The sequence below is a fragment of the Colletotrichum phormii genome (genome assembly GCF_030913505.1).
Source record: "Colletotrichum phormii strain CBS 102054 chromosome Unknown BDP81scaffold_17, whole genome shotgun sequence".
Taxonomy (NCBI): domain Eukaryota; kingdom Fungi; phylum Ascomycota; class Sordariomycetes; order Glomerellales; family Glomerellaceae; genus Colletotrichum; species Colletotrichum phormii.
The window spans coordinates 241,487-268,415 of NW_026851459.1; the positions used below are offsets into that span (position 1 = coordinate 241,487).

At 53.0% G+C, this 26,929-nt stretch overlaps 8 protein-coding genes and 1 non-coding gene across 9 annotated transcripts; all 9 read left to right on the forward strand.

Annotated features, from left to right (window-relative positions):
* Positions 1-243: 243 nt before the first annotated feature.
* On the forward strand, positions 244-1,636 carry BDP81DRAFT_494926 (uncharacterized protein; the record flags this gene model as incomplete). The annotated part of the gene is made up of 4 exons (XM_060595394.1): positions 244-266; positions 309-402; positions 459-650; positions 819-1,636. The coding sequence occupies 4 exons, from the start codon at positions 244-246 to the stop codon at positions 1,590-1,592; spliced, it is 1,083 nt and encodes a 360-aa protein (XP_060442157.1). The 3' UTR covers positions 1,593-1,636.
* A 417-nt stretch (positions 1,637-2,053) lies between these two features.
* On the forward strand, positions 2,054-3,312 carry BDP81DRAFT_433998 (retinol dehydrogenase). The gene has a single exon (XM_060590921.1). It carries the CDS (start codon positions 2,192-2,194, stop codon positions 3,104-3,106), a length of 915 nt encoding a protein of 304 aa, XP_060442158.1. The 5' UTR covers positions 2,054-2,191; the 3' UTR covers positions 3,107-3,312.
* Positions 3,313-3,857: 545 nt separating this feature from the next.
* On the forward strand, positions 3,858-6,031 carry BDP81DRAFT_483146 (uncharacterized protein; the record flags this gene model as incomplete). The annotated part of the gene is made up of 5 exons (XM_060595043.1): positions 3,858-4,293; positions 4,355-4,552; positions 4,607-5,356; positions 5,455-5,908; positions 5,989-6,031. The coding sequence occupies exons 1-5, from the start codon at positions 4,101-4,103 to the stop codon at positions 6,029-6,031; spliced, it is 1,638 nt and encodes a 545-aa protein (XP_060442159.1). The 5' UTR covers positions 3,858-4,100.
* Positions 6,032-9,128: 3,097 nt separating this feature from the next.
* On the forward strand, positions 9,129-10,956 carry BDP81DRAFT_434000 (uncharacterized protein). The gene is made up of 4 exons (XM_060590922.1): positions 9,129-9,621; positions 9,683-10,167; positions 10,249-10,313; positions 10,409-10,956. The coding sequence occupies exons 1-4, from the start codon at positions 9,469-9,471 to the stop codon at positions 10,888-10,890; spliced, it is 1,185 nt and encodes a 394-aa protein (XP_060442160.1). The 5' UTR covers positions 9,129-9,468; the 3' UTR covers positions 10,891-10,956.
* An 896-nt stretch (positions 10,957-11,852) lies between these two features.
* BDP81DRAFT_452157 (GMC oxidoreductase) lies at positions 11,853-13,636 on the forward strand (the record flags this gene model as incomplete). Its single annotated transcript, XM_060592718.1, has 3 exons — positions 11,853-12,129; positions 12,286-13,339; positions 13,417-13,636. The coding sequence occupies 3 exons, from the start codon at positions 11,853-11,855 to the stop codon at positions 13,634-13,636; spliced, it is 1,551 nt and encodes a 516-aa protein (XP_060442161.1).
* Positions 13,637-14,507: 871 nt separating this feature from the next.
* Positions 14,508-14,592, forward strand: BDP81DRAFT_t248. The gene has a single exon. It is a non-coding gene; the product is annotated as a tRNA-Arg (tRNA).
* Positions 14,593-15,062: 470 nt separating this feature from the next.
* BDP81DRAFT_67798 (tricarboxylate carrier) lies at positions 15,063-16,882 on the forward strand. Its single transcript, XM_060596142.1, has 4 exons — positions 15,063-15,433; positions 15,604-15,737; positions 15,861-15,955; positions 16,031-16,882. The coding sequence occupies exons 1-4, from the start codon at positions 15,330-15,332 to the stop codon at positions 16,727-16,729; spliced, it is 1,032 nt and encodes a 343-aa protein (XP_060442162.1). The 5' UTR covers positions 15,063-15,329; the 3' UTR covers positions 16,730-16,882.
* A 1,790-nt stretch (positions 16,883-18,672) lies between these two features.
* BDP81DRAFT_434006 (uncharacterized protein) lies at positions 18,673-19,993 on the forward strand. The gene is made up of 2 exons (XM_060590923.1): positions 18,673-18,690; positions 18,747-19,993. Exon 2 carries the CDS (start codon positions 19,455-19,457, stop codon positions 19,740-19,742), a length of 288 nt encoding a protein of 95 aa, XP_060442163.1. The 5' UTR covers positions 18,673-18,690; positions 18,747-19,454; the 3' UTR covers positions 19,743-19,993.
* A 4,480-nt stretch (positions 19,994-24,473) lies between these two features.
* Positions 24,474-26,866, forward strand: BDP81DRAFT_463287 (kinase-like domain-containing protein; the record flags this gene model as incomplete). The annotated part of the gene is made up of 6 exons (XM_060594000.1): positions 24,474-25,406; positions 25,464-25,545; positions 25,597-25,944; positions 25,995-26,457; positions 26,512-26,599; positions 26,654-26,866. The coding sequence occupies 6 exons, from the start codon at positions 24,474-24,476 to the stop codon at positions 26,864-26,866; spliced, it is 2,127 nt and encodes a 708-aa protein (XP_060442164.1).
* Between the last annotated feature and the right edge of the window lie 63 nt (positions 26,867-26,929).

Below are 26,929 nucleotides of genomic sequence, written 5' to 3' on the forward strand. Positions count from 1 at the left end.
TTGGAAAGACGATGCCACTTCGGGTTGCTCAGATCAAAGACAAGAGGTGATGGTTGCTGGAGACTTTTAGTAGAGGGTTTGGAATCATCAAGCAACCACACGGGCAGACTTTACCCCAGGAAAACTGTGTTCGTCATGATCCTGGGGTCTGGGGGCGCTTGTGGAGAAGGGGCCCAACGGCGCGGTTCCTGAAAACCGTTCAACCGACATCTACCGTGACAACGTCCCCGTGGGGATCGAATTATGCGGAGGTGGCACTGGGCAAGGTTCATCCAAGAAAACGACACTTCTTGACTTGGGGCTTTGAGGCTACGGGTTGATAACCTCGATGCACATGCCCCTGTGGACTCCCCGTACCCGTCGGCGCAGAGCGTGAGGGACCTGATCAAGTCTGGCCCTCCGGTAAGTAGCATTAGCTCCCGGTATTGGAATAGTTTACTGACAGCGCGATTTCTCAGGTTTATGGTATGGAAGCCGTGGGTGACGATATACCGCTCAGCGAGGGAGGTGAACTTCTTCTTGAGAGGTTGACGGCGCCTGAAGAAGAGCCTCTCTGGGTTCTCGTCTGGGGTGGGGTCAATGTGCTTGCCCAAGTCCTCAACAAGATCCGCAACCGCCCAGACGCAGCCAAGCTGCGACAGAAGTTGCGCGTCTACACAATTTCCGATCAAGACGATTGCGGAGGCTGGATTCGCCAACAATACCCCGAGATCTTCTACATTTGCTCCATTCACGGCTGGAACCAGTACTAAGCTGCCGCACGGACCGGTATTTCGGCCCCTTGCTCTGGCGATGTGGGAGGACCTGATGGCTCAAAGGTGACTCACGAATGGGTCAAAGAAAACGTTCAGATCGGTCCCCTGGGCGCCGCATACCCGGATTTCGAGTTCATCATTGAGGGAGACACGCCCACGTTTCTGTACCTTATTCAAAACGGTCTGGGCGTTCCAGAAGAGCCTCTATATGGATCCTGGGGCGGCCGCTACATCCCAGTGAATGTGAGCTCAAAGGGACTTTCTTCCAGGGGTCACTTTGCCGACGCCATCGACACTGTGACAGGTGTGGACGGCAAGCCGCACAGGTCCAACCAAGCGACCATCTGGCGGTGGAGGAACGCTTTCCAGGACGACTTTGCCGCACGCATGCAGTGGGCTTTGACATCCGATTTCAGCAAGGTCAACCATCATCCCATCGCGGTTGTGAATGGCGATTCCAGCTTGACGCCCATTCACGTCGAAGCCGATGCGGGAGGCGTTATTACTTTCGATGCGTCGGAAAGTTACGATCCCGATGGTGACAAACTCAGCTTCAAATGGTACCAGTACCGCGAGCCAAGTTCGTTGCAGACGTATCACGGATTGGAGGTGTCTGACATTGAGATCAAGGCTCTCGACGACGGCGGAAGTAAGGTGGAGGTCAAGATTGCGCCTGCGGAGAAGTCTTGCATTGTGGTCAGGGAAAAGATTCACCTGGAACGAGGCCTGCCGCTGCACTTAATACTTGAAGTCACGGATAGCGGCTCGCCTGCATTGACGAGCTACCGCAGAGTGATAATACAACCTGTTGATAGAAACTTTGCCTTTAGAAAGTAGATAATTACCACGGCGGAGTCCGCACTTAAATAGATTGTGAAGTTCGCAAGTAAGCTTCTCTGGTGAAGCTACCCCGCTTGTTTGGAGTTATGAAGTGTACCCTGATGCATCATTCATAGATCTCCGAGAGCAAAGCATGTTCCATGTATCTCTGAGCCGTAAGTACGGATAACAAAATGATCATATGCTATTCGGAAAGTTGCTGGTACTGCCGACAGGTTGAATCAGGGGATGAAACTTGCTAGAACGTGTTTGAGGGAACAATGCGATTAGGTATCTATCTATCCGGGTAAGCCGGGCGTACGCCGGCCGGCGACTGTACCACAAAGGTCACCAAGGTGCCGGACCGGAGCTCACGTTCTCCGCAAGTCCGCCCACGGTGTTCGAGCTCCGCCGGCTTTCAGAAACTAAGTTTCAGCCAACCCCGCTTGAGTCTAGGCTTAGATTACGTCTTCGCCCTTGCTCCCTCCTGAACGGCGGCCTCGGGTGAACTTTTTGACTATCCCAGCTCTTCGGCAAGCTCAATATTCGCTGATTCTTACCATCTACACACTGCTGAATCCCCATCACTGAAATTCGTATATCAACATATCATCACAATGGTGCACTTCGCAGCTAAGGACATCCCTGACCTTACAGGTAAAATCATCCTCGTCACTGGGGGCAATATTGGCCTCGGCAAGGAAACAATCACCCAGCTCAGCAAGCACAAGCCAGCCCACATCTACCTCGGAGCTAGAAATGAGTCCAAAGCTTTGGCCGCGATTGAGGATATCCAGAAGACAGTGCCAGACGCAGCACCAATCTCGTTCCTCGAGATCGATCTGACGTCATTCGAAAGCATTAAGCGTGCTGCTAAGGAATTCCAGTCAAAGTCGCAGCTTCTTCACATCCTCATGAACAATGCCGGCATCATGGCCTGGCCGCCCGGTGTGACAAAGGAGGGCTACGAAATTCAGTTCGGTACGAACCACATGGGGCACGCTCTTCTGACCAAGCTTCTCCTGCCGACGCTGCAGCACACCGCCAAGGTCGGCCCCGATAAGGACGTGCGCATCATCTCGCTCTCTTCGGCGGCCGAGAACTGGGTCCCGAGCAACCTCTACAACTTTGACGACTTCAAGACCGACATGGCCACCACGGGCACATGGGCGCGATACGGCGCGTCCAAGGTGGCAAACATTCACCACTCCAAGGCCCTCGCCAAACGGTACCCTGAGATCCGCTGCATTTCGGTCCACCCGGGAGCTGTTAACACGAATCTCGTCAGTGGTCTAATCGCCAGCTACCCTCTCGTCAAGCCAATCGCTGGCCTCGTCACCTGGCTTGTGTCGACGCCCGTCTCAAAGGGGGCGCTGAACCAGCTGTGGGCCTCGGTCAGTCCGGATGCCGAGACTGGTGTGTTCTACTGGCCAGTAGGTGTGAAGGGCAAGGACTCCAAGAACGCGTTGAACGAAGAGCTCGCAGAGAGTTTGTGGAAGTGGACGGAGAAGGAGCTAGAGCCCTACGCTTGAGGTCGCATCGCCAGACATGTAAATCCAGTTTGAGGAGCGCCGTCGTGTAATTTTCTGTAAGATCGTATCCATTAAAGTACCTATGAAACACATACTGCTACTACAACAAGTGGTCGAAATTTGGCTCATCATCTTTCAAGAAGAGCTTTCTTCTCGTTTCAGCCCGCCACTTTGCAGGGCCTTCATCAGACCCTACTTACCGCTGGAAATGTCAACCACACATGATCATCTCGCTAGTCCACAGCTGAAACTGGCAGTGAAAACATGCCGTTCTAGAACTGACAGGACATACCGAAGCGAAACTCGATCCAGAGCATTGGAACCTATTATGGAATAGGGATGTGAGGCTGGTGGCACTATCGAAGGCCGCAGCCGACCCCTGCTGGGTCCCAGTCCTAGAACCACTGGCGCGGTGTTGCTTGCTGGAGTCCAGACCTTCCACAACCCACTTACCGGGGTCCCCAATTGGCTTGATGATCGTCCGGAACCCTCCTATCCCCGGATTCATTCGTGGAACTGCCGCAGAAATATCCAAATTGGGTTCGTTCAGCTCTCCTAAAGACGGATATGTTGTGCCTCGGCCACCTGAACAGGAACGCGTGTATTCGTCACATCCCCAATCAGTATCTATCGAAAGCACTGCTTTGTCGGCGGTTACAGAAATGGCTGCTTTCCGTCTGAACGGGGTCACTGCACTGGTCCACGACCGAGATCTGGTTATCGTAGTGGGTTCCATCGAGTCCCAAATAGGCAAGAAGCTGACATTCAGCTCAAAATTTGAGGGTCCCAGACCATGGTCTATCGTCAACATCACGAACCAAAATGGTAATTTGGCCGTGTTTGAAAACCGCAACGTGGTCACAAGACGTATCGACCTCTTTCAGTTAGCAGTCACACGTCGTCTACAGGATTGATATAAATCAGACGCAAGTCCTGCTGTGATATACCTAATGGTTCCTCTATCAACACAGTTCTGCACCACTTGATATCAACAATGGCCGACCAACAAGAGCCTATATTCACGCCAACCAGCGGCTATGAGTCGTTCATTTACATTTACAACAAAACCAAAGTCGACTTTGCACTTGATAGTTCAAAGGCCATTCTCGGCTCTTGGGCGAAAGGATGCCCTCCGAACACAATCAAGGCTGGAGCTCAAGCTTTGATCCAGCTGAACGACAGCTTTGGTATAAGAAGAGCACTACTCTAGCAACATCTAACAATGGCGAGCTAACGAATGTATTTTAGGCTTCTCGGGCAGCCAAGGAGAGGTTGTGTACGAGCTGTATCACCCCTCCGATCCTGACACTCCCCTCTCATTCAAGGTTGAGTTCTGTGATCCTTATGGCAGATGGAACGACAACTATCTGCGGACGAAGTCGAGCAATCCCAAGTTGGTCTCATGCCAAGTTCTGGACTACAACCTTACCGGCCACCCCTTCACAGGTATTTCTTTCTCCGGATCCGCATCGTCTCTCCCATTGTTAACAAATCGTCCAGGTCATGTCGAGGTCTACCTGACCGAGAATTCGGCCAACGAAAGAATTGATGCCGGAAACACCTCCAATGAAACCAACGGCGACGCTCACGCAGCCTTTGAAATTGGATTCAATGGTCCACTTGGCATCAAGATCCGAGACCCGGTTCATGAAGACATCGCCATCGCCGCCTTCATCGCATCCAGGATGCGCTTTCCAAAGGGAACTGAGTACAACAATCTCGACGCTGCCCAGTGGGAGTACATGCGTGGTCTTCTTTGGAGCGATGACCCTCTGTGTCTGTTGTTTGAAGACTCCAGAGAGAGCAACAGCGAGCTGGCATTGGGCGAAAAGTTTCTAGGTGACTTTTACGCCGGCGCTCCCAGCAGCCTCACACAAAGGAGCCACTTTGGTGACTTGCAATTCTTCCACGCGATGGCCGCTCAGTCGAATGAAGATCCGCATGAGACAAAGGCAAACATGCTTTCTTGGTTGGAAACCATCTACAAGCTCGCTATCGGCGTCCAGGACGTGAGGGAGACTGACAGCCTTGCTGGTCGGTTCCCGACCCGTTTCTCAAGCTACTCTGATCCCTCTGGAGACGCGAGTCTGAGACAGTTATTCTTGGGTAGAACGCCTTCGTATCGAAAGGCGAACATCTCCAAGCGTGCCTTTGGTCACTGCCTGCACATGGTCCAAGATTCGTACGCAGTCGGACACACACTCCGTCGCTTGGCCAATCCTGGAGACCTAGACGGTAAAGATGGCGAAGGTAAGATCTCACGTCCCCTAGGTACCCCCAATTTTTCGCTATCGGCTTTCTTTTGCCACTCATGACGATACGATCCCACGCTAACTCACTCATCATAGGCTTCTTCAGGTTCAAGCCCGGCAAGTTTGCCAGACTCGGGCCCATCATCACGTTCCACACCTACTCTGGTCAATCCAAACGTCACGCGCACTATGATGAGTCCAAGCAATCCCGGAGCCCAAGGGACCTCGAGTCCTTCAATCACGTCATTGGAGCCCGAGATGCCATCGACAAGTCAATCAAGTTGATCAACTTTTACGCGCAAAAGACAAAGTGGGAGGATGGAGTGCGTGACTTCTTTGCCAACGAAGTGTTTGTGCTGGACTCGAAGGCCACCCTCAGCAACCCTCAAGTTGATGAGAGGTTCGGATCACCAGATACGAGCAGTCAGTCTACTCTTGAGGCTGATCGGTTCGCGGATGAAGAGTACCAGCTGGGTATGGAGAGAAAAATGACGATGCTGGAGAGCGGTCTGGCATTTACTAGTCGTGTTCCTTCCGAGTCACAGTTCAGGTGTCTGGAGCAACTCTCTGGCCGATGCACAAGCACCATCCTAATGTCCGTAAAGCTGCTTCTTGGGTTTATTGTGGTAGCTTGCGTAATGATTCTTGGACAGTTCTTGTTCAGGGGATTTAGGTTGGCTTCAGTATTGTCACTGAGGCCACTGGCCCATTGAGCTTCGGTCCTGGGAGAACCGGGCTCTCAAGTTTGGAAGTGCTATTAGCAGAATCTACTAGTGAACAATCAAAGACTTGAAGTAGTTTGAGAGAGTTCTTCATCGTTCCGTTTCTAGTGTTGTAAGCTTCGCAACGATTGTGTGGATTTATGTCAAGTTGGGGTGTTGACGCAGGGTGGAAGCTCTCAGAGGCCAACTACAGTTAGGGGTAGAATGATGAATCACTGAAATCTGCTCCTCCCTCGACGTGTACTCCCTGCGCTGTATATATATCTGAGCTGCTCCTTTGTTGCTTGGACTCCTTACTACCTCTAACTAGCCCCCATCCGGGAGGGCTCTGACAATTTATCATTTAGCAACACCTTTTCGTGGCCAAGGTAGCAAGTTAGATAGGTAAGACCTTTTTATTTAATGTTTGGCTCCACGAGTCTGAAATATGCGTTCAACAACTCGGTGACTCTCCAGGGCTCCATTGTCTTTAAATTTCGTGTAATAGCTCGTTTCAATTATCACAAAGTGTCTCTGCGTCGCGACTCGGCAACAAATTCAGCCTGTTATGTCGCGATTCAAGGCCCCTGACCCTCACCTGCCTTGCTCGTAGCAAGGTTTCCCAATCAGCACTGCAGTAGTACGGAGTCCCGCTTTATCTTTCGAAGACACTAATTGCTTTAATCAACTTGTGTCTTTGTCTGCCTTGGGCTCGCCTCCCTAGGACAAACGTTCCCACCGGCAGGATATAAAGTTTTTTAGGGGGCAACTTAGTCAAATTACAACATCGTTCTAAGTGTTCTCGATCATCGTCTTTGATATGGGTACCTATGCCATATGCCTGGAATGACATTTGTTCTTGCGATTGACTCTGGCACGTCTGCACCCGCGCAACTATAGGGAAACGGGGGAAAAAGTAGAGTCCCTGACAAGATCTTTCACAGCCCCAGAGGAGATTTGACTATGAAGCCTGGCTCGCCAAGCTGTATGTATCTCTTGCCAAACTGCAGACCACAGAACATACCTTAGTCGACATCAAACCTATTCTGTAAACAGACCCTTTGTTCTCTGTAAGAATTCCGCCGCCCCATTTTGCACACTGGTACCTATTCACGCTATTACTTCATAGCAACATGAAGCTTTCATTGCTGCTCAGCATCTTAGCTCCACTTGCCAGCGCTGATGTCGGCACTGCTGGTTCTTGGTCCGCACCTTATTTACCAACCAGGTGTAACGGCAACAGCCGGGATCAATTTCCTTCCAATGGATATTTCGTTTCTCTTGGTGAGGGACTTTGGGATAATGGGGCGTCTTGTGGGAGGAAGTATTTAGTGCGGTGCCTTAGTTCGAGTCCCCGTGCCTGCAAATCGGGTACGATCCAGGTGGAAGTGGTTGACTTTTCCAACAACCCCGTTGGTAAAAAGTCAGCTGATGCCACCATGCATCTTTCGTCTCTCGCATGGGCAGCGCTTGTCGACACCTCAAAAGGGGCGAGCAAGATCAATATCGAGTATGCGCAAGTCTAGTGGAGGGGCAGGTGACTTCCAAGAGCCTCGCGAACGCAGCAAATTGTCTGGGAACGGTTACAACTACTTGGCAGTGGAAATTTAATCACTTCTTGTGTTTGTTGATGTCAACACAGCTTGAGTGAGAAACCAGCATTATCAGCTAGTAGACTGAAAGATGAGAAGACTTGATCCTCGTCTCTACAGAGTCTCTGGTCTCATATGCCGCGCACCCACAGGCGGTGCATCCACGTGATGTAATGCTCCAGGCCTAGCGCAGATGATCATACCTCTAGATCAGCAAACCATATGAGTTCAATCGTACTGAGATAGAATTGATGACGGGGAGAAATAGATGTGCTCGGCAGGAGCAGCATTGCTATGAGAAATGACAGCTGACCGCGACAGGATGCATGGATGTTGTCTTGGGTGCGGATCCCGGCTCCGTCCATGCAATCAGCGGATGCTGCTGAAGGATTGGGCAAGTCAGGGTTTGGGAACGGTACGGAGTACACCATATCTTCGCTGCGGAGATTGCAATGCATCCATCCTTCGGCAATTGCTGAGATGTACGTAGTGATATGCGAATATCATGCTACCCTTCGAATCAGCACTAACAAAAGGCCTTTGGAAAGCCATAAAACATACTCCGTATATGGCTATAACATATCGCCACCTTTAGATAGTTACTGTCCGACAAATGATGCCCTCTAACAACATTTTACATGGATAGGGCCGGGGAAAAGGGCAGAAATTCAGGAACATTCACCAGTTTGTGGGGTCCGAGGAAACACGGCAGCGGGCCGTAAAGTCGCTCTCGGACCTCCTCGTCGCAACCGGATCGCCTCCCAGTCGTATCTCGGTCTCGTAGGTAACAACTTGAGTGGTTGACAGTGGCCGCTACGGGTCACACCGACTAGGTCGCTCTCGGAGCAGCGCGGCCGAATAGGGCTTCCAGCTCCGTGTGTGTGGGAGACCAACGAGATCACTTGAGGCCGCCATCTCTTACAGTCCATTTAGTCTTCGCTCTAGAGGTGGTTTCGAACAATGGTGTTACCGATTGTTTGATGGTTGGCTTCGTTCTAGCTCGAGGCTTCCTATCGGCATTTGCAAATGCTGTGTTCGGAGAATTAGGAAGCCTGACCAAGATGCACCAAAACTCAGTAGCTCATAGGGATCCTTGTTATGTTTACGCGAGTTCGGACGATGCAACATTCGACACACTGTTCCTGGGTCCGGATCGTGATGGGGGCCAGCAGACCTTGTGCCTAGACTGCCCCTGAAGCCGAGCATTGTGGTGCAACCAGGCCACGAGTTGTGGTCCACATTTTGTAACTATTCATTCTTCCATGGGGGGGTGCTGAATGCTGATGACCGTTGGAATATTATGGTTCCAGCGGGCCATTGTAAGAACTCCCTCCCGTTGGACGAAATTTCAGTTGCCGCGTGCGTGCTTTGACGTGGTTGTGGACCTAGCTGTTATGGCCCCCTTGTGGATAGTGACGATCTCCTCTGCCCTTCGTTTGAATTAAGCCATGGGTACGCCGCAGAATCCATCCACAATAAGCCTCCCGATGTCTTGTTTCGGTCAATGATCGACCTGTCAAGTCGTCTCGCCTAGAGGCCTCGCCGGGACTCGAAAAGATGAGGCCCATGCAACTGCCAAGTTCCGAATCCTTCAAGCAAGGACTCAAGGACTCCGACCATCCTTGCGACCTCTCTAGATTCGCTACCACCAATCGCTGGTCCCCGTTAAAATTGACTCGTGGAGGAGAACAAGATTTAGGGAGATGAATCGCAACCTTTAATTGTCGGGTGCCCCAGACTGGATCCCGCGGTTGTCTCTTTTCTGTCTTTCCACGTTGTCTCGATTGCAAGATCGACGCAAGACAGATCTGAAGATCATGATAGGACCAGGCGGCGATGCGCCCATGGCGCTGGCCGTTCTTTGGGGCTTGACGGGTCTCGCTCTGTTCTTCGTGCTGTTGCGGTTGTATACTCGACTTGTCATCCTGCAAGCGTACGGCGTGGATGACCACTTCTTCAACCTCGCTTTCGTGAGTGCCAGGAACCGAACATAAATGCATCGCAAACCTTGGCTAACCCTTTCATATCCAGCTTCTCTTCGTCGCCTACGATGTCATGCTCACAATCTCTTCCTTCTACGGCTTTGGTAGGAATATCCTAGAGCTTGAGATGGACAACATGCCGAAAGCGATTTTATACGAGGCAATCGGCAGCACAATCCTCGTATCCGCCATCGTCGTCTCCAAGGCCTCTCTAGCACTGTTCCTCCTCCGCCTCGTGAACACTCGCCTGCATCAGATCTTCGTGGTCGCCCCCGTCATCATTCTGTTTCTCATCGCCTTGGCCTCTCTTCTCGTCTTCTGGTTCTCGTGTACGCCGATCAATTTTCTCTGGGACCGGCTGATCCCCAATGGAAGCTGTCCCATCGATCCGGGCCCCATCTCGACGGCTGCAGGAGCTTGGAGCGTTGTCGTCGACTTTTGGTACGCCATAACACCGTGGGCGTTATTGTGGAACGTTCAGATGCCAAAGAGGGAGAAGTTGCTCATTAATGTGAGCATGAGCTTGGGAGTCATGTAAGTTCTGCCCTCGCCGTTGGAGGCATGCACCTTCGACATCGGCATGCTGGAGTGATGTGATGTTAATGTATGTAATAGTGCTGGCGCATGCGGAATACTCAGAGCTTTGGAGCTCAAGAACCTGAGCAGTGTGAACTTCACCAGTAAATTACCCTTGCATAGACCTCGAACCTATGTTCTCTCTAGTCACCCTCACGTACCATGGCCGGAACTCGTCGTTAACAGAAACACTCAACAGAAGACACTGTCGCCCTGATAGTATGGCATGCAGCAGAACTAGCGGTGACCCTCGTCTGCATCGGCATTCCCGTATGCCGCCCCCTCTTCAAGGGCTGGCTCAGCAAATGGACGTCCCGAAACGGCAGCAGGCCTGGACCATACACCAGAGACATAACCGGATCCAACTTGGGCTTCGGTTTAAAGACGATTGGTGGAACCGACTACACCGTCCGAGTTGGCTTGAAGACGCCAGACTTGGACTTGGGAAGCCTCGCGGGACGAAGCGGCGAAGGGCGGTGGGGAAGCGGGACGAGGTCTGCTGGAAAGGGCTTCGGCGACAACGATAGCGTGGATTCAATACTGGGGCCGGATCATCGACATGGCCAGGCGCGGGACGCGGATATCGAAAGGTACTCTAGTGATGAGGGAAAGGGGAGTAAGCAAAATATCCATGTCTGGGTGAAGTCGGAAGTGGTCGTCAAGTCGACTGCAAGGGACTGAAGCTTGAGAAATAGCGTACACGAGAAAACGTAAACGACGAATTCACAGTGAAGCATTTATCGATCGCTTAGAACTTCTTAGAGAGTGTGACGAATACCGAATGACACGCAGAATTGACCTAGGTCGCCTTTATCGATGCGTTCCGGAGACAAGATTCAGACGATTCCAATGCAGCTTTGCATACTTATTATCATTTGATAAGCTGTAGTAGATATGAGGCAGATTCATGAGTATCTCTTTGAGAGTCGCAAGTTTGAGTGAGTGACAGCCAGTTTCAACTCGAGTAGGCCCAAACCCCATGGATCGCCCCTTCCGTGCTTACTGTTGTCATCGCGCCTTCTCATCTGTTGTTTTGATGGCATTTGAAAACATACCACAGGTTGTAAGCTCAACATGGTTCAATCAATTTGCCGAAGATTCGTCAGTTGAAGCATTGCCAAGCTGATGCATTGAAGCGGCACAGCGGAAGCGATGCCGACTACAAGCCAGATTCTGCAACCCATCAATGTTGGTCGGCAGCGGATACGATACCATTCGATTTCAAGATGCAGCTAACGCCATTGTGGGAGGTACTGCGTTGCCGAAGACGACCTCGTCAAGGTTCTACGGTGGATTCTTTCATCTCCTTATGCGAAGTTGATGCCGTTGGTTCTCGCAACTTCTGAATTTTCACGATAACTCGTGGAAACCAGCTAAAGCCCACTTCTTGTTACTGGGGTCCATGTTGATGCCAAGCGCTTCTTTTCGCGAAGGTGCGTCTTTGCTAAAAGTTTGTAGAGCCTAGATTTCTACCCCTGATTCGGTTGGCGACATATATATCTACATGTATGCTCATCTACTCGGGCATGGTTGGTCGCCTGTCGTAGAAAACGCCTTCTGAACTTCGACCACCTGGAAACAAGATACTCAGATCTGACCAAACAAAAGCTGCCTCTTTTCTGACGATTGATGCGATTTGAGAGATGGAGTTGTGGGACTTCATCGTTATTGGCGGTGGCCTCGCCGGCTCTGTCATATCCAACAGTCTCCTTCACAAAGATCCGACGTTGAAGATCTTGCTGGTTGAAGCCGGGCCTAATGTTAACGGTCTCGAGGCAATCGCTTACCCCAACACCAGCACTGGTGCCGGAAGCGACATTGACTGGGCTTACACGTCCGTTCCGCAGGTCAATGTAGACAATAGATCCATTGCCGCCCCTGCCGGTAAGGCCCTCGGCGGAGGAACGGCAATTAATGGAGGTAAATCTTACGCATTCTGAACCTTTCTTCACAAACCACTAATTCGCTCCCATTTAAGCTGCCTGGGTTCGCGGACACACCGTTGAATACGACCTCTGGGCCGAAGAAGTCGACGAAGATCGATGGAGCTACGAGGGCCAACTCCTCTACATGAAGCTGACCGAGAAGTTCTTCGACGCCAGCATGGGGAGAACGGTTCCATGATCATCCAGGGCGTCACGCCCATGAACCGACACTTCCCCATGCGAGAGAAGCTGGCCGAGTCTCTTGAGGCTCTCGGGATCACAGCCCTGCCCCAGCTCGACGCGAACGCCGGAAACCCCATCGGCTACGGAGACCTCCAGGAGAACCGTAATCAAGGACGCAGACAGCTCTCCTCGGAAGCTTTCCCCCTGGACGGTGTCACCGTCATCACCAATACAATGGTCGAGAACATCCTCGTGTCCAAGAGTCTCAATGGCACCGCTGTGACAGCCAAAGGCATCCGCTTGCAAAATGGAACAGAGTATCACAGCCGTAAAACGATCCTCTCCGCCGGCGCCTACCGAACCCCCCAACTTCTCATGCTCTCTGGCATCGGTCCCGCCGATTTCCTAACGGAGCACGGCATCGAGGTGAAGCTGGACCAGCCCGAGGTCGGCCAGAACATGCACGACCACATCCTCATGCCCACAGCATGGAAGGTCAAGAACCCCTCCGAGGGCTGGGCCTACGAGTCGGACGACCCGCTGTTCAAAGAACCCCAGTACGGCCTCGGCAACAAGATCGACTTCCTCGCCACCGTCACCCTGCCCAAAGAAGGCCTCGCGGCAGCCATCGCCGAAGATGAAGGTGTAGCACCGGGCCCGGAGCACCCGCTCCTCCGCCAGGACCGCGCACACGTTTCACACACGTTGCAGTACAACGGCGCCTCGACGGATGGCTCTGCGGTTCTGATGTTGTCTATCGTCCTGATCGACACTTCGCAGGGCTCGGTGGGCATCTCGTCGGCCAACGTCAGCGACCCGCCCGTCATCGACCCAAATTACCTCAGCACAGCGGTGGACAGGTACGCCGTGCAGGAGGCTCTCAAGTTCGATACTAGGCTTCTGGGAAGCGATCTGACGCCCGCCGGTCGCGAGATCCTTGACGGCGAGCTCACGGCTGACACGCCTCTGACGGTTGATTCCCCTGACGAGGCGTTTGCTGCGCGTGCCCGTCAGGTTGCAGGGTAAGTAACCAAGATCCCTCCCCACGGAAGTTTCTAGTCCCAATAGCTGGGCAGACTGAACTGATATTTGAACACAGATCATGCTTTCATCCTAGCGGAACGGCGGCCATGGGCAAGGTTGTCAACACCGGTCTCAGCGTCAAGGGCGTTGACGGGCTTTTCGTCGCTGATTCTTCCTTCTTCCCGGTCTCCATCTCAGCGAACTTACAGGTGGCCATGTACGCCATGGCGCTCCAGGCTGCGGACATCATTGGGGCGCACGGAAGCAAGTGTCGTCAGGTCAGGACCACTTTGTGATAAGGTGCATGTGACAATAATGCAATGTAAGAGACAGCTAGGCAATTAACTCGTAATCATCAAGAGATTTGAGAAAGGTACAACCTTCACTTCTTGACCTCGGCTTTGGACTTTGGAGACCATATGAGGCTCAGAGTCCGCAATGAAAATACGGGCAATCAGGTTGTACTACTTGTATTTCAAGTAAGAGCTGACCTGAGTTGGAAGATGGACTACATCATCCCGGGTCAATGTGTAAGCGGAAGAACCCTCAGTATCTGGATTCACGAAGCCTCTGATAGTTGTGGATGTTCTCGCTGGGTCTATATTTCGACACTCCCTTCCAGTCTCCTGCTTGTCTCTTTGGGTACTTGATCGTCTGTAACCTATCAGACCTATGTTATCTTATGCGAATTCCGTCGCTACCTCAGTTGACGGAGTTCTTAGTAAACATATTGAAACTCAATGTTTCCAAACGTCATTTCTAGATATCTTGACAGATTCGACTCCTCACTCGTGATGAAGCCAAATTTACTATCTTCTCTGGCAACTGACCAAACACGACTAGGATGTGGGAAGTGCTTCTAAAGAAACGAGACAAGATACACAAGTCTCACGAACAGAGTCAATATCATAAAGCCCTCTTAAGAACTAACATACAGAGCTTCTCAGAAGCAGAAAACGTAGAGACCAGCATGGCCCTCCAGATCTCCCCGCACGCCAAACCGTCCCGACCTCGCATCGGCACGCCCCCCGGCCGCTACAAGCCGAAGACGGGACGGCGAAGGCACTCACGAGATGCCCGCCACTTCCCCGCCGTCCAGCGATCGCGCACTGACCACCCTCTACTGCGCCCTACATGACCTATTAAAATTTCTTCTTTTCTTAACCAGGCCTGCTGGCGAAATGGCATCGCGTCACATTTCGGCTCCTTAGTCTCTCTGTGAAGATTGTAGGTTCGATCCCTACGTAGGTCGGTCTTTCTTTTGCTTTTTCCACGACCTCATTCACCGTGCCTTGGGATATCTTTTTGGGGTTCTTTCTACTGCTTCTGAACTGAGGAGTCAGTTCTCTACACTTCAATAATAATCCTTTGAATATCGTTACCTCTATCTTTCCGTCGTCCGTACCAAATTCCCAGTTGCACCGTCAGCGCTGCACTATCAGCAATATCGCTGCACCGTCACAACCCGTCCGTCTGCGGTTGTCACGCCCAACGCCCTACTGTGACAGATAACCTGGGGGCCCGCGTCCAACCGCCACCAGCTGCAACAACTTCAGGGTCCAAGCTCTGCCGCCCAATCATCTCGTCCGGATAACCTCCTCTGGGGTCTCTCTTCCCCCAAATCCACCGATCTCGGGAGCTCACCCGACGATAACCCATCCTTTCCGTTCCTCCTGTCAAAAAACCACCAAACCCAATCCAAATCCCACGGGAACCCTCACTCACACCGCAATCGACTTTCCCCCCTCCCTCAAAACCGCCGTACCACCAGCATTCGTCGGCACCGCTCCCGCCTTCTTTGGTCGCGTGGCATTGCATTGCATTCGAGTTTACCCCTCACTTGTCATATTTGGGCATATCTACCCTCGAGGATAGCTCTCAATTGCGGGAGAGAGACAAAGAAAGCTTCGCGACGATCCTTCTACCAAACCCTCGTTGTTTCGCGAAATCGCTTCACCACCAAACCACACTCCGAACCTAGCCTCCCAAATGTCGGCCTCTCTCCCCGGCAGCCGCGAGCTTCCCGCCTCGCAGTATGATCTCAGCACATACATGGGCCGCGTACGGCACAACCTGGGCCTCACCGACCCGAGGTACGTCCAAAACCCTCCCAGTTCGCGCGTCGCATCGCAAGGCCACGATCATGACTCCTTTGCGCGCGTCTACCTCAACATCACCACGCCAGCCTCCCCTTACCTCTGCCCTTACCAGAACTCGCACCACGGACCCAAGAGACCAGATACTAACATATCTTCCCAAACAGCACCCTCCTCGTCGGCAGCACAGGTCTCGATCAAGCAAAGTCACTCCTCACCGAGTACAAGCAGGGCAAGATCCCGACAATGACCCCCGAGCTCTGGCAGGCCAAAAAGGTCGTCGACTCGACCCTCCACCCAGGTGCGACGAGCCCGTAAAACAAAAAAACACTGCCTCTTGCGACAAGGGCTCGTTGCTTGTTTGCCTCTCTCCCGGTACCCGGTGACTAACACGCGGCGCATTCGCGCACCTCACCCCGTGTAGATACCGCCGAACCCGTCTTCCTCCCCTTCCGCATGTCCGCCTTCGTCCTGACCAACCTGGTCGTCACAGCTGGCATGCTCCAGCCCGGCCTCGGAGTGAGTTGAGCTCAGACCTCCAGAAGAAGAAGAAGAAAAAGGAAATCGCAGTCCTAACACAATTCCCACGAACAGACAGCAGGCACAATCGCATGGCAAGTCGTAAACCAGTCCCTCAACGTAGCCATCAACTCGGCAAACGCAAACAAGTCCTCGCCGCTATCCTGGCGCAAGCTCGGCGAGTCCTACGCAATGGCCGTCTCCGTCTCCTGCGGCGTCGCCGTCGGCCTCAATAAGCTCGTGCCTCGTCTCAAGAACCTCACGCCCGCGACTCGCACGACGCTCACCCGCCTCGTCCCCTTCGCCGCCGTCGCCTCGGCCGGCTTCCTCAACGTCCTCCTCATGCGCGGCGAGGAGATGCGCAAGGGCATCGACGTCTTCCCCGTCGTCGCGGAGAAGAAGGCAGAGACCACGGAAACAAAGGCAGATGTTGAAGGTACCAACCAGCAGCCCCAATCCCTAGGCCGCAGCAAAAAGGCAGCACAAATCGCCGTCGGCGAAACAGCCTGCAGCCGCGTCTTCAACTCGACTCCCATCATGGTCATCCCCCCTCTCGTCCTCGTCCGCCTGCAAGCCCAGCAGTGGCTCAAGCAGCGGCCCCGCCTCACCGTGCCCGTCAACCTCGGCCTCATCCTCGTGACGAGCTACGCCGTCCTCCCGCTCGCCCTCGCCGTGTTCCCCCAGCGACAGAGCATCAGCGCAGACAAGCTCGAGCCCGAGTTCCACGGACGCGGGGGCGAGGGCGGTCTCGTTGTGTTCAACAGGGGTATCTAGATATCTGTCACTGTCTCTTGCATTTTTCGTTGCTAGGCTACCAAAACTGGGATATCAAAACATTGCAAAGCGAATTCGCATCAAGCATAGGAGGTTCAAAGCAAGAAATGACGGCAGGGGGGGACGTATCGCGGACGTTTCTCGTCGCCCACGCGATGCGATACAGGCAAGTCTTGCCGAAGCGGCCTTTCTTCCTACCTCACCTGTGATACCGTCTTTCCGCCCTGACGTGTTTATCGCAATCGCATCCGTCAAAAGGGGAATAACTCAGGAGGAGGGAGGAAATCTCCGTCCAACCCCCCCGGATGAGCGTAATATGGGATAGAGAACCCGGTGTCAGATCGGACGTTGAACGTGTTTCACGCAGCCACAAAGTCGTCTTTGGCACCCACGGTCGCCAATTCCCCGGTATGTTCAGAACCGCGGAAATGGTAGACATTTTGGGTGATATCATTGCCTTACCTGGCTGGTGGTTCTATATGCATAGCCTGCGGAAACCACTGTGTCTTGATGTATGTCCAAGGAGGGGGTGGTCCACGAGGCGTAGAAGTTGCTTGTAGCCAGGTGGGCAAATCGTCCGCTTCTCAGAAAGGAAATTGAGATATCACGTGAACGAAAACCCCGGGGTAATTCCAATCCAGCTGCAGTGGTCAAATTTGTCACAACAAAAGTGTGTTAAGACATGGCCAGTATGTGAGGCGAGACGTTCGTGTGCGTCGGGCATCGCCTCCAAAGGACTTACACCACCACAAAAGGCAGGCTGAGGTAATCAAGAAGCAATTAGATTCTCTGGATGAGTACGGAGTAATACTGCACCACCATGACGACAAGCGGCAGCTAAACCAACGGCCTTGAATGAAATCTTATCGACCACGCCGCCTGTGTGCCTCGAGAGGCGCGACACCACCTCGACAAGCCTAGGACGGGACAATTACGAGCTTGGCTTAGAATCGCCACCAAAGGAGGGGTGGGATGACGGGTCAGCGGGGTTGCTTACAGCTTATTGAGGCTGGCTCAGCCCAAATAGACCAAGACAGTCCCGTTATAGTCTGTCGAAGGCAGCACGTCTCAACATAACTTATAGGTATTGGTATCACCGCCTTGTGAGCAATAGGGCAGATAAAATCATAAACAGGTATTGGTACTCTTGTAGTTTGATAAGGACGAGCTTTGGGAATCATGGAAATCCTCGCCTGCTAGATGGAGGCGCTGCCCCTATGCACAGTCAGCACATCAATAAGTCCTCTGTCCTACTTACCTCAGTCTATTTTCTGGCTTCGAACGACGAGGTGCCCTGCCACTCTTGCTCCCTTAAGTCAGTGTTGATCGCGAAAGATACCTCTCTATCCGTGGTACCGATCTCAATCCGCCTTACCTTGTTTGGAATGAGAGTGGACGCCGATGATAGTGCGAGACTCTTTGATTCCCTCGAAGCTGAAGTTCGGTGCTTGCCAGTCGTGCTTTCTCCGCGAGCCCGCTTCCTGACTAAGTAAAGCCGTCTGCGGCCCTTGGGTGACATTTCGTCCCCCGATTATGTGCATGCAAAAGGGGAGATGGGCGTTCCTGCGACGCAAGCACGGATCATAGGCTCTGGAAAGAAGAAAAAGGAAAGCTCAGTGGCCCGACGGCATGTTTGCGTTCAAGGAACTGAAACTTTCCAGCCGTCAGTGGTGGCAGATGGCAGCAGCACGCTCTGCCCAGGATGATGCATGGTGCGAGAGCGTCGAGACTGAGAGAAAAGTCGCAACCTGCTATTCAGCTCGGGTGCAGATGCTTGTCTGCTCATGCTGGCAGGATTAAGCCATTACCAGGCATCGCTTGTCTTGACAGGACGGCCGGGCAACCCCCCATCATATCGTTGAATGATCTTCATGAGGGGGAAATATAGGCCGCTTGTTCTGGGCCTCTCACCACCAATGTTTCGCGGCGAGGCACACCTTCTGGGCCTATGCTTGTCTAGTCTCGGTTGCCACGGGCTCAGTATCTTGGAGTCATGCAGGCACTTTACGCCACGTACCAGACAGGTACACCGCGAAGACACCATGCGCGGATATCGTTGCGACTGTGTGCCGGATCCCTCTTAAAAGTCTCTCGAAACTGTCGAGTTTTGTTTGCGGCAAAGACGTAAGCATGACTGACAAACGATGTGTGACATGGAAATTGAAAGTCGAATCCAGCTCTACGATTTTCTATTCAAAAATTTGACAATGGTGTGAAGAACGACAGCCCGGTGACCGATGGAGTATGATGGAGTTGCGTGAGCCTTGACTCTCGAGGTGCAGTTGCGTTTGCAGGCATGATGTTGGTCGGAGAGAGGGGCCGTTGACAGCACAGATTTCCTTCTGTCCGCTCCGCCCTGCCCTGCTCTGTGCTGATAATGTGGTCTCCCAATGAATTTCGAAGAGGAGCTTCACAAGCCTCCTGCCTCTTTACGCTCAAGTCGGGGTATTCCTCACTGCCTCCGAGCCTCCTCACAAGCGTCGTGATGACTGCGACCCTTTGCCTCTTATCCCCACCGCGTTATGAACTGCAACCATGGTTGGTCGTTGGCGGTAGAAGGTGTTGCTCCCCAAAAGCCCCATTGGCGCATCTTTGGACGGGAAGCAGGGATGTAGACGTTAGGAAGTGCTTGGAGATTCGTCGGTGATTGTGCTGCCAGTGTGCACTGTTGGGTTGCCATAGAGGAGACGGTGGGATCAGATCAAAAGCAGCGGTATCCATAGGGATGTCAAGCCCAAAAGGCGGCCAGTGCTGGCTGGTTGGATTAGTAGGTCAAACGCTTCCATTTCCGTGGCTCATACTGAAGAGTTTGTTGTCTTTCCTTTACTGTGCATGTTGGTACGGATCATTATTCCCATTAGCTTTTTCGGTGCGATCAGATCTTGGGCGACTGTGTGGAATGCGTGGATCATGCTTTTGGGCCGTGTTTGGACTGATGCTCAACGCCGCCAACCGCCAGCCGGTGGTTCCCAGGTTGTTGAAGTCTCCGGTGCCATGCCATGAGGTAATGTAGTATTAAAGAGGCAAGAACAACCAGAGTGAAGTTTAAAGCCTGTATCAGGGCCCGTTTAGGGGACCCATCTGGTCTGCAATATTCGAACTTTCTGACGTATTGCAGCAGCCAAAGGGCGTGGGATTTCGGAGCAAACCAACGTGATGATGACCAGGTCGCGTTTCCTCGAATTAAGGTAAGATGTGCAGGGCTTTCTTTTGTCAGCACGGAGCCCCGATATGTCAGGCTGCCGCTGCGTCTGCTGGTTTGCCCTGCCTGCCGTGGAGCGGTAGCACTGGGGCTGGTTGGCGGGGACTGGATCCATCCATCCAACCTTTTCGTTTGTCCACCCATCGTGAAGGCGGCTGGTGTTGAGGTGTACGGGTGTGTGCTCTGTATGAATGGTCAGACCAAGCCGGCCCAGTCCAGTCCCGGCCATTTCAGGCTACTAGGAATGGTAGCTCAGGTGTGTGATATTGTTCACATAAGTACTGGTTAGGAGACAGCGGTCGAGTACAACGCAACGGCGAGAGAAAAGAGTATGGGCTAGCCATGATTATACTGTGATGGAGTGACAGAGTGACGGAGCAGCAGCGGCAGCGGCAGCCCATCACTCGCTGCGCAACGACGTGACTTTGAAAGAGGCGACTTGCCCAGGCCGGCGGGACGCTAAACCCGTCTGGAAGATTGTCGTGGAGGCAGATTGGCGGGCAGCAAAGTTGGGGTGGAGGGCGGACTCTAGAGCGACCCGCCAAGTGCGTAAAGTGGGTGAGAGGAGGAGCGAGAAGCGTGAAGCGTGAAGCCGTCGGCGGCCACTGGATTGGCGTGTCTTTGATTTTGCGAGCGTGACAAGTCAAGCCTTGGGCGAAGTCATCGGACATGGGTTCCTTGGGCGCACAACCGCAAGGGTACAATACTGTATTCGGTCTTTTCGAGATGGTACATGACCGTCGCCGTATGTCTCGTCTTTCCCTTGGGACTGAGAATGGAAATGATTGATGGAAGCATTTGGGCGTGAAGACAGATAAAGTCCCAGACTATCGAGTCTTGAATGCCGAAGATGCCTGCCATGCCGCGATCCCGGTTATTGAGACGTGGTTGAGGAGGGCTTGTCGGTGGTGTGTTCTCTGTCTTGAAAAGGAAAGAGCCAGCGGGAGCCGTCCAGTTGGAACTTGGAGGGGAGAGGAGCCGACTGGGGGTGAGTGCGTGCCGATTTATCGAAGAGAGGGCAACGGAATGACTTTGTTGGCAAACGGTGCGGCATATCAAGTCTGCAAGGTATTGTATGTGAGAAAGCAGATAGACAAGAATGTTGGAGCAATGCAACGATGACAGTCTAAAGACGCTAGAATGCGGCCAGACGGACAGTCCCATTCACGCCATTGAAGCACCGCTTGAGAAGTAGCGTCCTTCCTTCGTGGGCTCCGTGGCTCCTTCCGTCCTTCTATCGCTGGTTTCCATGTTACGGTGAACTGGGCAGGTGCGTTCGTACGTTACGCCTGCCGCTCTCGTTCAGAGTTCTTGCCTCACCAGAAATGGCGGGGCATTCCCGTGCTTCGCCTTCCTTTCTTTCATCCAATACACATATCTGGTACCTGCCTCGAATCTTCGACATGGCAGCTATCTTATGACTTACCTAAGGCACCTTGATTTAAGTGCTTCGATACGATTCAAGCAGACAATGAAATGAAACCTCAAACCGTCTTGGTGCACACGAAGGGACCTCGACAAGCAAAAGCCGGAAACCACCCATAATGATGTCGGACCGCCAAAGCCCTCCGAAATAAAGTAGGTACGGGCCCCTGGAAACAAACCTGGAAATATGGTGTGCGTAAGACCGAAATGCCCTGTACCTCACATCGGTGACAGGCCCCTTGTTCCTGCCGGATGTACAGTAGGCGAGAGGCTAAAAGCACGGAAGCACCTGCAAGTTGCAGCCCACCCAAGTACCTCCCGTCTCGTCGTCTTGTCTGAATCGAAGCACCAAGTCCGAGGATTCCCTTCGGAGGGGAGCCATATGGATGCTCAAAACACTTTCGCTGCGGTTGATGATCCGGCGGGCACAGATTGACAACCTGGAACACGCCCTATCTCGCTTGATAAGGAACAATAGCTACTCCGTATCCAACTTGGAAAGACTGCCAAAATACGGATAGGTACCTTGACTTTCCGCCTTAACATATCATCGCGAGTACTCCGTACGGACATTTCATCTGTATCCTAATCTCATCATCCTCAGGTCCTTATTTTCAAAATCTGCCTCAAAGACGGCCTCAAGCGTCTGGCACATGTCGGATCAAGTTGGACAGATTCAGCGCTGCACTGCACGGCACTGCTTCCGCTGCGGCAAGGACATTCTGAGAGATGCTGAGTGGGTGGGTTTTCACGATAAGATACTCGCGTCATGGCATCGATCTGCAGCCGTTGTCAAGTACCTGCTTTAGCCAGTCCGAAGGTAAAGGTATCCGTACATGTGCCATCTGGCAGAGATGCGCAAGCAGGGCACAGTCTTGAAGTACCTCCATCCTACCTACGCTTCGCCCCGACCCCACTCTCCCACTCCCTCCGATATATTACCTGTACCAATACAGACGCTGAGGCGGAAACTTTTGTACCTGTGTAAGGCATTCGTAAGAAGGCTCGAAGGGTAGTAAGGTTGCCAGATATTCAACCTCAGGCCCAGAGTACCTTATGGTCTCATGCTCTTGAGCAACCTCGAAGAAGCCTGGGACGCTGCAAGATTCGTATTGTTCCCGGTACCGTTGAAGAGACCAACTTTGATGGCGACCGCGAGACCAAATACCCGACACCCGCACCTCCGAGTCTGTTAATAGTGACCGGCTTGATTTATTATGCTTCCCGGTGCACATCAGTCTAGGGCCCCTCCATACCCTGCCAGTGGTCCCTTGATTGTCCCATCCTCGACTCGACGGCCGACGCGTGAGAAAGCGACTGGAACCTGTCCGTCTTGCCGCCTACTGCCTTGGCTTGAAGTGGGCTTAACCGGAGACTACGGAGCAGGGAGGACTCATGAGCAAATCTTCTCCTCTCTATCCATCTTGTCAACTTTCCATTCCCCAAGATGGACGGAGAAAAGAGTCAAAAAAAAAAAAAAAAAAGTAGAGTAAAATGGAAAGGCAACCAGTCATTCGTCTCACTGCGTGAGTGTGGTAGGCACCTTCCATGGCTGGGTACCTGACCAGAAGTAGCCGAAATGCGCGGGCCAGCCGCCAGACTACCTACGTTTGGTTAAAGGTACTCCCGGCTGTATGGGGCTGACGGCGTAATCACAAGTATCCCACATCGGAGATTCTTAACCAACGTAACCTTTTTCCCCATCTCGTTTCTTCCGCCGCCTGTCGTCCCCCATCCACTTTTGGCTGCTTCCATTTCCGCTCCCACACGCACTCGTTGACACGCACGCTACTATGTACCAAAGTCGCCAAAGTACACGCCCAGTCAGTCACCCACGCCCACACTCAATCGATTCCCCTTGGCTTCATCGCCTGCACTCAGGACTCCAAGTTCAGTGTCGGAGTGTCCACCACCAAGACGTCCTCGTCCTGTCTTGTCCTCTCGTGCTCGTCCCTCAGGTCGTCTATTCTCCACAATTGGTCGCCTCCTCCCGTCAGGGCCCCTCCACTTGCTCACCTCACCAACTGCTGCTCCCCACGGACCAAGAGAGTGAAGCGGCCGGTCATCCCTCGGAACTTCGTCACTTTTTTCGACCACAACGTCCAGTCCATCCACCAGGGCACTCTGGAGTCTGCACAGCGACCGGCGGCTTGTTTTTTTTTTCCCCAGCTCTTTCCTCATCATCATCAGTCAACCCTGCTCCTGCTGTTGATTTTCCTCCGACTTTCTTCCGTCTTCCACCACTCCTGGTAGAAACCTCCTCCTGTCAAACCGAAGAAACTCGCGTCGCGTCATAGCCTCTTCGATGTAGCAAAGAGGCTTTCCCAGCGGGTACAGCACAGCACAGTCCACAGTACACGCATACGCCTGCCTACCTACCATACCCGTCCATCCTGTCATCAAACGAATCCTCGACGACCCCCGTCCACCTTGTACGCTGTACCCGTACCAGCCACACTTTGCACACGACTCGGGAAATCCAGGCCGGAGACCCTGCGGTCCCTCTTCAAGGTTAGCTAGCGGTACCGCAGCAGCGACAAGCCGCCCGTGGCAGAGCCAGAGGCAAAGACCGGAAAGCTGTTTTTACCCACTCACGTCGTCAATCTGCAGCCCACTCCCAGACACCACCAGTCCACCACTGGCACCGGCAACCAGATCCAGGGGCCGCACACAGCACACAGCGCACACTCTTTGCTGAGGGAACGCTGAAAGCCGACAACACTGGGCTTGCTCTCTGTTTTCCCTCACTCACCCTCTGTTTTTCACGCTCCCTCCCTCCTCTTCCCAGGGCTGATATACCTTGGGACTAACCCCGAACTCCACTGTTTGGATTTGGGAACCCTCCACCCTCCATCATTGGATCCCCCCCAAAACCAAAGTACAGCCGGGCACGTACTCAGTACTGTACCCAGCAGCACTACCAGCACCCAGCATCCAGCGCTCAGCGCCCAGCACACCGGCACAGCGAGCGCCTGCGAAACCACCTTCCTTCCGCCTTCCCTCCATCATCGAACCTTCCTTCCTCGCCCTCACCATCCGCCCTCGCCATCCGCCCTCGCCCTCGTTCTCTGTCTCCAAAGGTGATTCTCTCGACACCGGCAAGACACGAGGAAAATCATGTCGACTCCCACAACGGCTACAGCGACATTGCCTCCTCACTCGCATTATCATCATCCCCATTATCCCTACTCACATCAGCCGTACCAAGCCTCTACTGCCACCGGCTCTTCGTACCGACAGCCAGCGAACCCAATTCTCTCTACTTCCTCATCCACGGCGACGACGAGATTGCCTCCCGCATATGCCAACTCGTCGAGCATCGCCTATTCTACCACTTCTACTGCGAGCCACGCCGGTCCAAATGGCCTAGGCCCTTCAGCCTCGTCAGCCAGTTCGAGGACCATTCACGACGTCTCGAGTCCCGACGCGAACTACTCGCTCACCACCTCCACCATGCCTGCCTCCAACTCACTCTCCCAGTCCTCCCAGTCCGCTCGCAAGCGAAGACGATCAAAGGAGCCTGACTGGAACAAATTTTACAAAAATGGCCTGCCCAAGGAAATCATCGTCATCGATGACACCCCGGAGCCAGAGCAGGGCAAAGCCGTCGGCAACGGCGTGAGGGTCGTCTCCAATGGTAACGGCAGCGTGAATGGCGTCACCACAAATGGTACCACCAGCCGACCTGTTCCCAAGAAGCGGAAAAGAGACGACGAGCCTCAGCCATACGACCCCGTCTACCACAACAAGTACGCCGGTTCCCACACCACCACTCCTCATCACAACGGCACACCCAACGGATCGACCATATCCACCGACCGCACTACAAACTCAGCCATCCACACCACCGCAGCCACGTCCCTCTCTTCAAATGGGCACGAATATTACGATGCTCAGCCTGGTCAGAAGCGTAAGAGAACCCGTCAACAGATTGCCCAAGAGGCCAAGAAGAGAGAGGTCGAAGGTCTCGGCGACCCATTCCTTACATACAAGCCGCCTCCTTACCCTCCCAAGAAAGCGCCCGACGTTCACGTTCGATTGGTTCAGGATGTAAGTATTCTCGTCTCGTCCCGATACGTCTTTATCCAAATGCTAATGGTTTCCCAGCAGGGGTACAACAAGAATGCTAAAGTTGACGATGATGATGGACACTACATTGTTGTTCCTGATGCCGACCTTACGGACAAGTGTATGTTGAGCCCTCAATCTATTGACCATCAGGTGCTAACGTTCATCGCAGATCAAATGGTGAAGCTGCTCGGGCAAGGAACGTTTGGCAAAGTAGTCCAGGCTCGAGACCGTAAGAGGAACAAGTCTGTCGCTATCAAGATCATTCGGTCGGTGCAAAAATACCGAGATGCCTCGCGAATAGAACTCCGAGTCCTCGCAACACTCAAGGCCAACGATGACGAAAACCGCAACCGCTGTATCCACCTCAGGGACTGTTTCGACTACCGCGGTCACATTTGCATCGTCATGGACCTTCTTGGCCAAAGCGTCTTCGATTTCCTCAAGAGCAACAGTTTTGTTCCCTTTCCCAACAGTCAGATTCAGAGCTTCGCTCGACAGCTCTTCACCAGCGTTGCCTGTGGGTTTGCAAAAATGTCTCTAGCCAGGCCTCCCACTAACAGATTGCAGTCCTGCACGATCTCAACCTCATCCACACTGATTTGAAGCCCGAGAATATTCTTTTGTGCGACAGCGCCTACCAGACCTTCACCTACAACCGAAAGATACCCTCTTCTTCTACCACCGTCAATCGACAAGCGAACCAGCGCAGAGTCCTACTCGACACGGAAATCCGCTTGATTGATTTCGGTAGTGCCACTTTCCAAGACGAATACCACAGCTCCGTCGTCAGCACCCGTCATTACCGAGCGCCAGAAATTATTCTGGGTCTTGGATGGTCCTTCCCATGCGACATTTGGAGCATCGGATGCATCCTAGTCGAGTTTTTTACCGGCGACGCTTTGTTCCAAACGCACGACAACCTGGAGCACCTAGCCATGATGGAGATGGTTGTCGGGCAGAGAATCGACTCCAGCCTCGTCCAAGCTGTGAACAAGATGGCCACTAGAAGTGGTGGAAATCCTGCCTCTAAGTGAGTGGTCCATGGCACAGTTGGGCAAGGAAAATGCGTACTGATACTGTGCAGATACTTCAAGCGGTTGAAACTTGACTATCCTACACCAGAGACAACACGAGCTTCCAAGAGATTCGTCAAGGCTATGAGAAGATTGGAGGTATGCAAATTAGGCTCTCAGGACGCTAGAGGATGGCTCGCTAATAACTTGTAGGACATCATCCCTTCAAACTCAACCTACTTCAAGAACTTCCTGGATCTCCTTCGGAAGATCTTCGTCTACGACCCCCAACACCGCATCACTGCGAAGCAGGCATTGCAACATCCTTGGTTCAAGGAACCCGCGACACCGGACGATGGTACGGAAGCGGCCAAGATCCGCCTGGAGCGAATGAGACAGGAGCAGGATCATCGATATCACGCATGATCCCTAGCTATACGAAGCTGTTTTCAAAACCTTACGTCTATAACGAACAAAGCCGAGCATGAT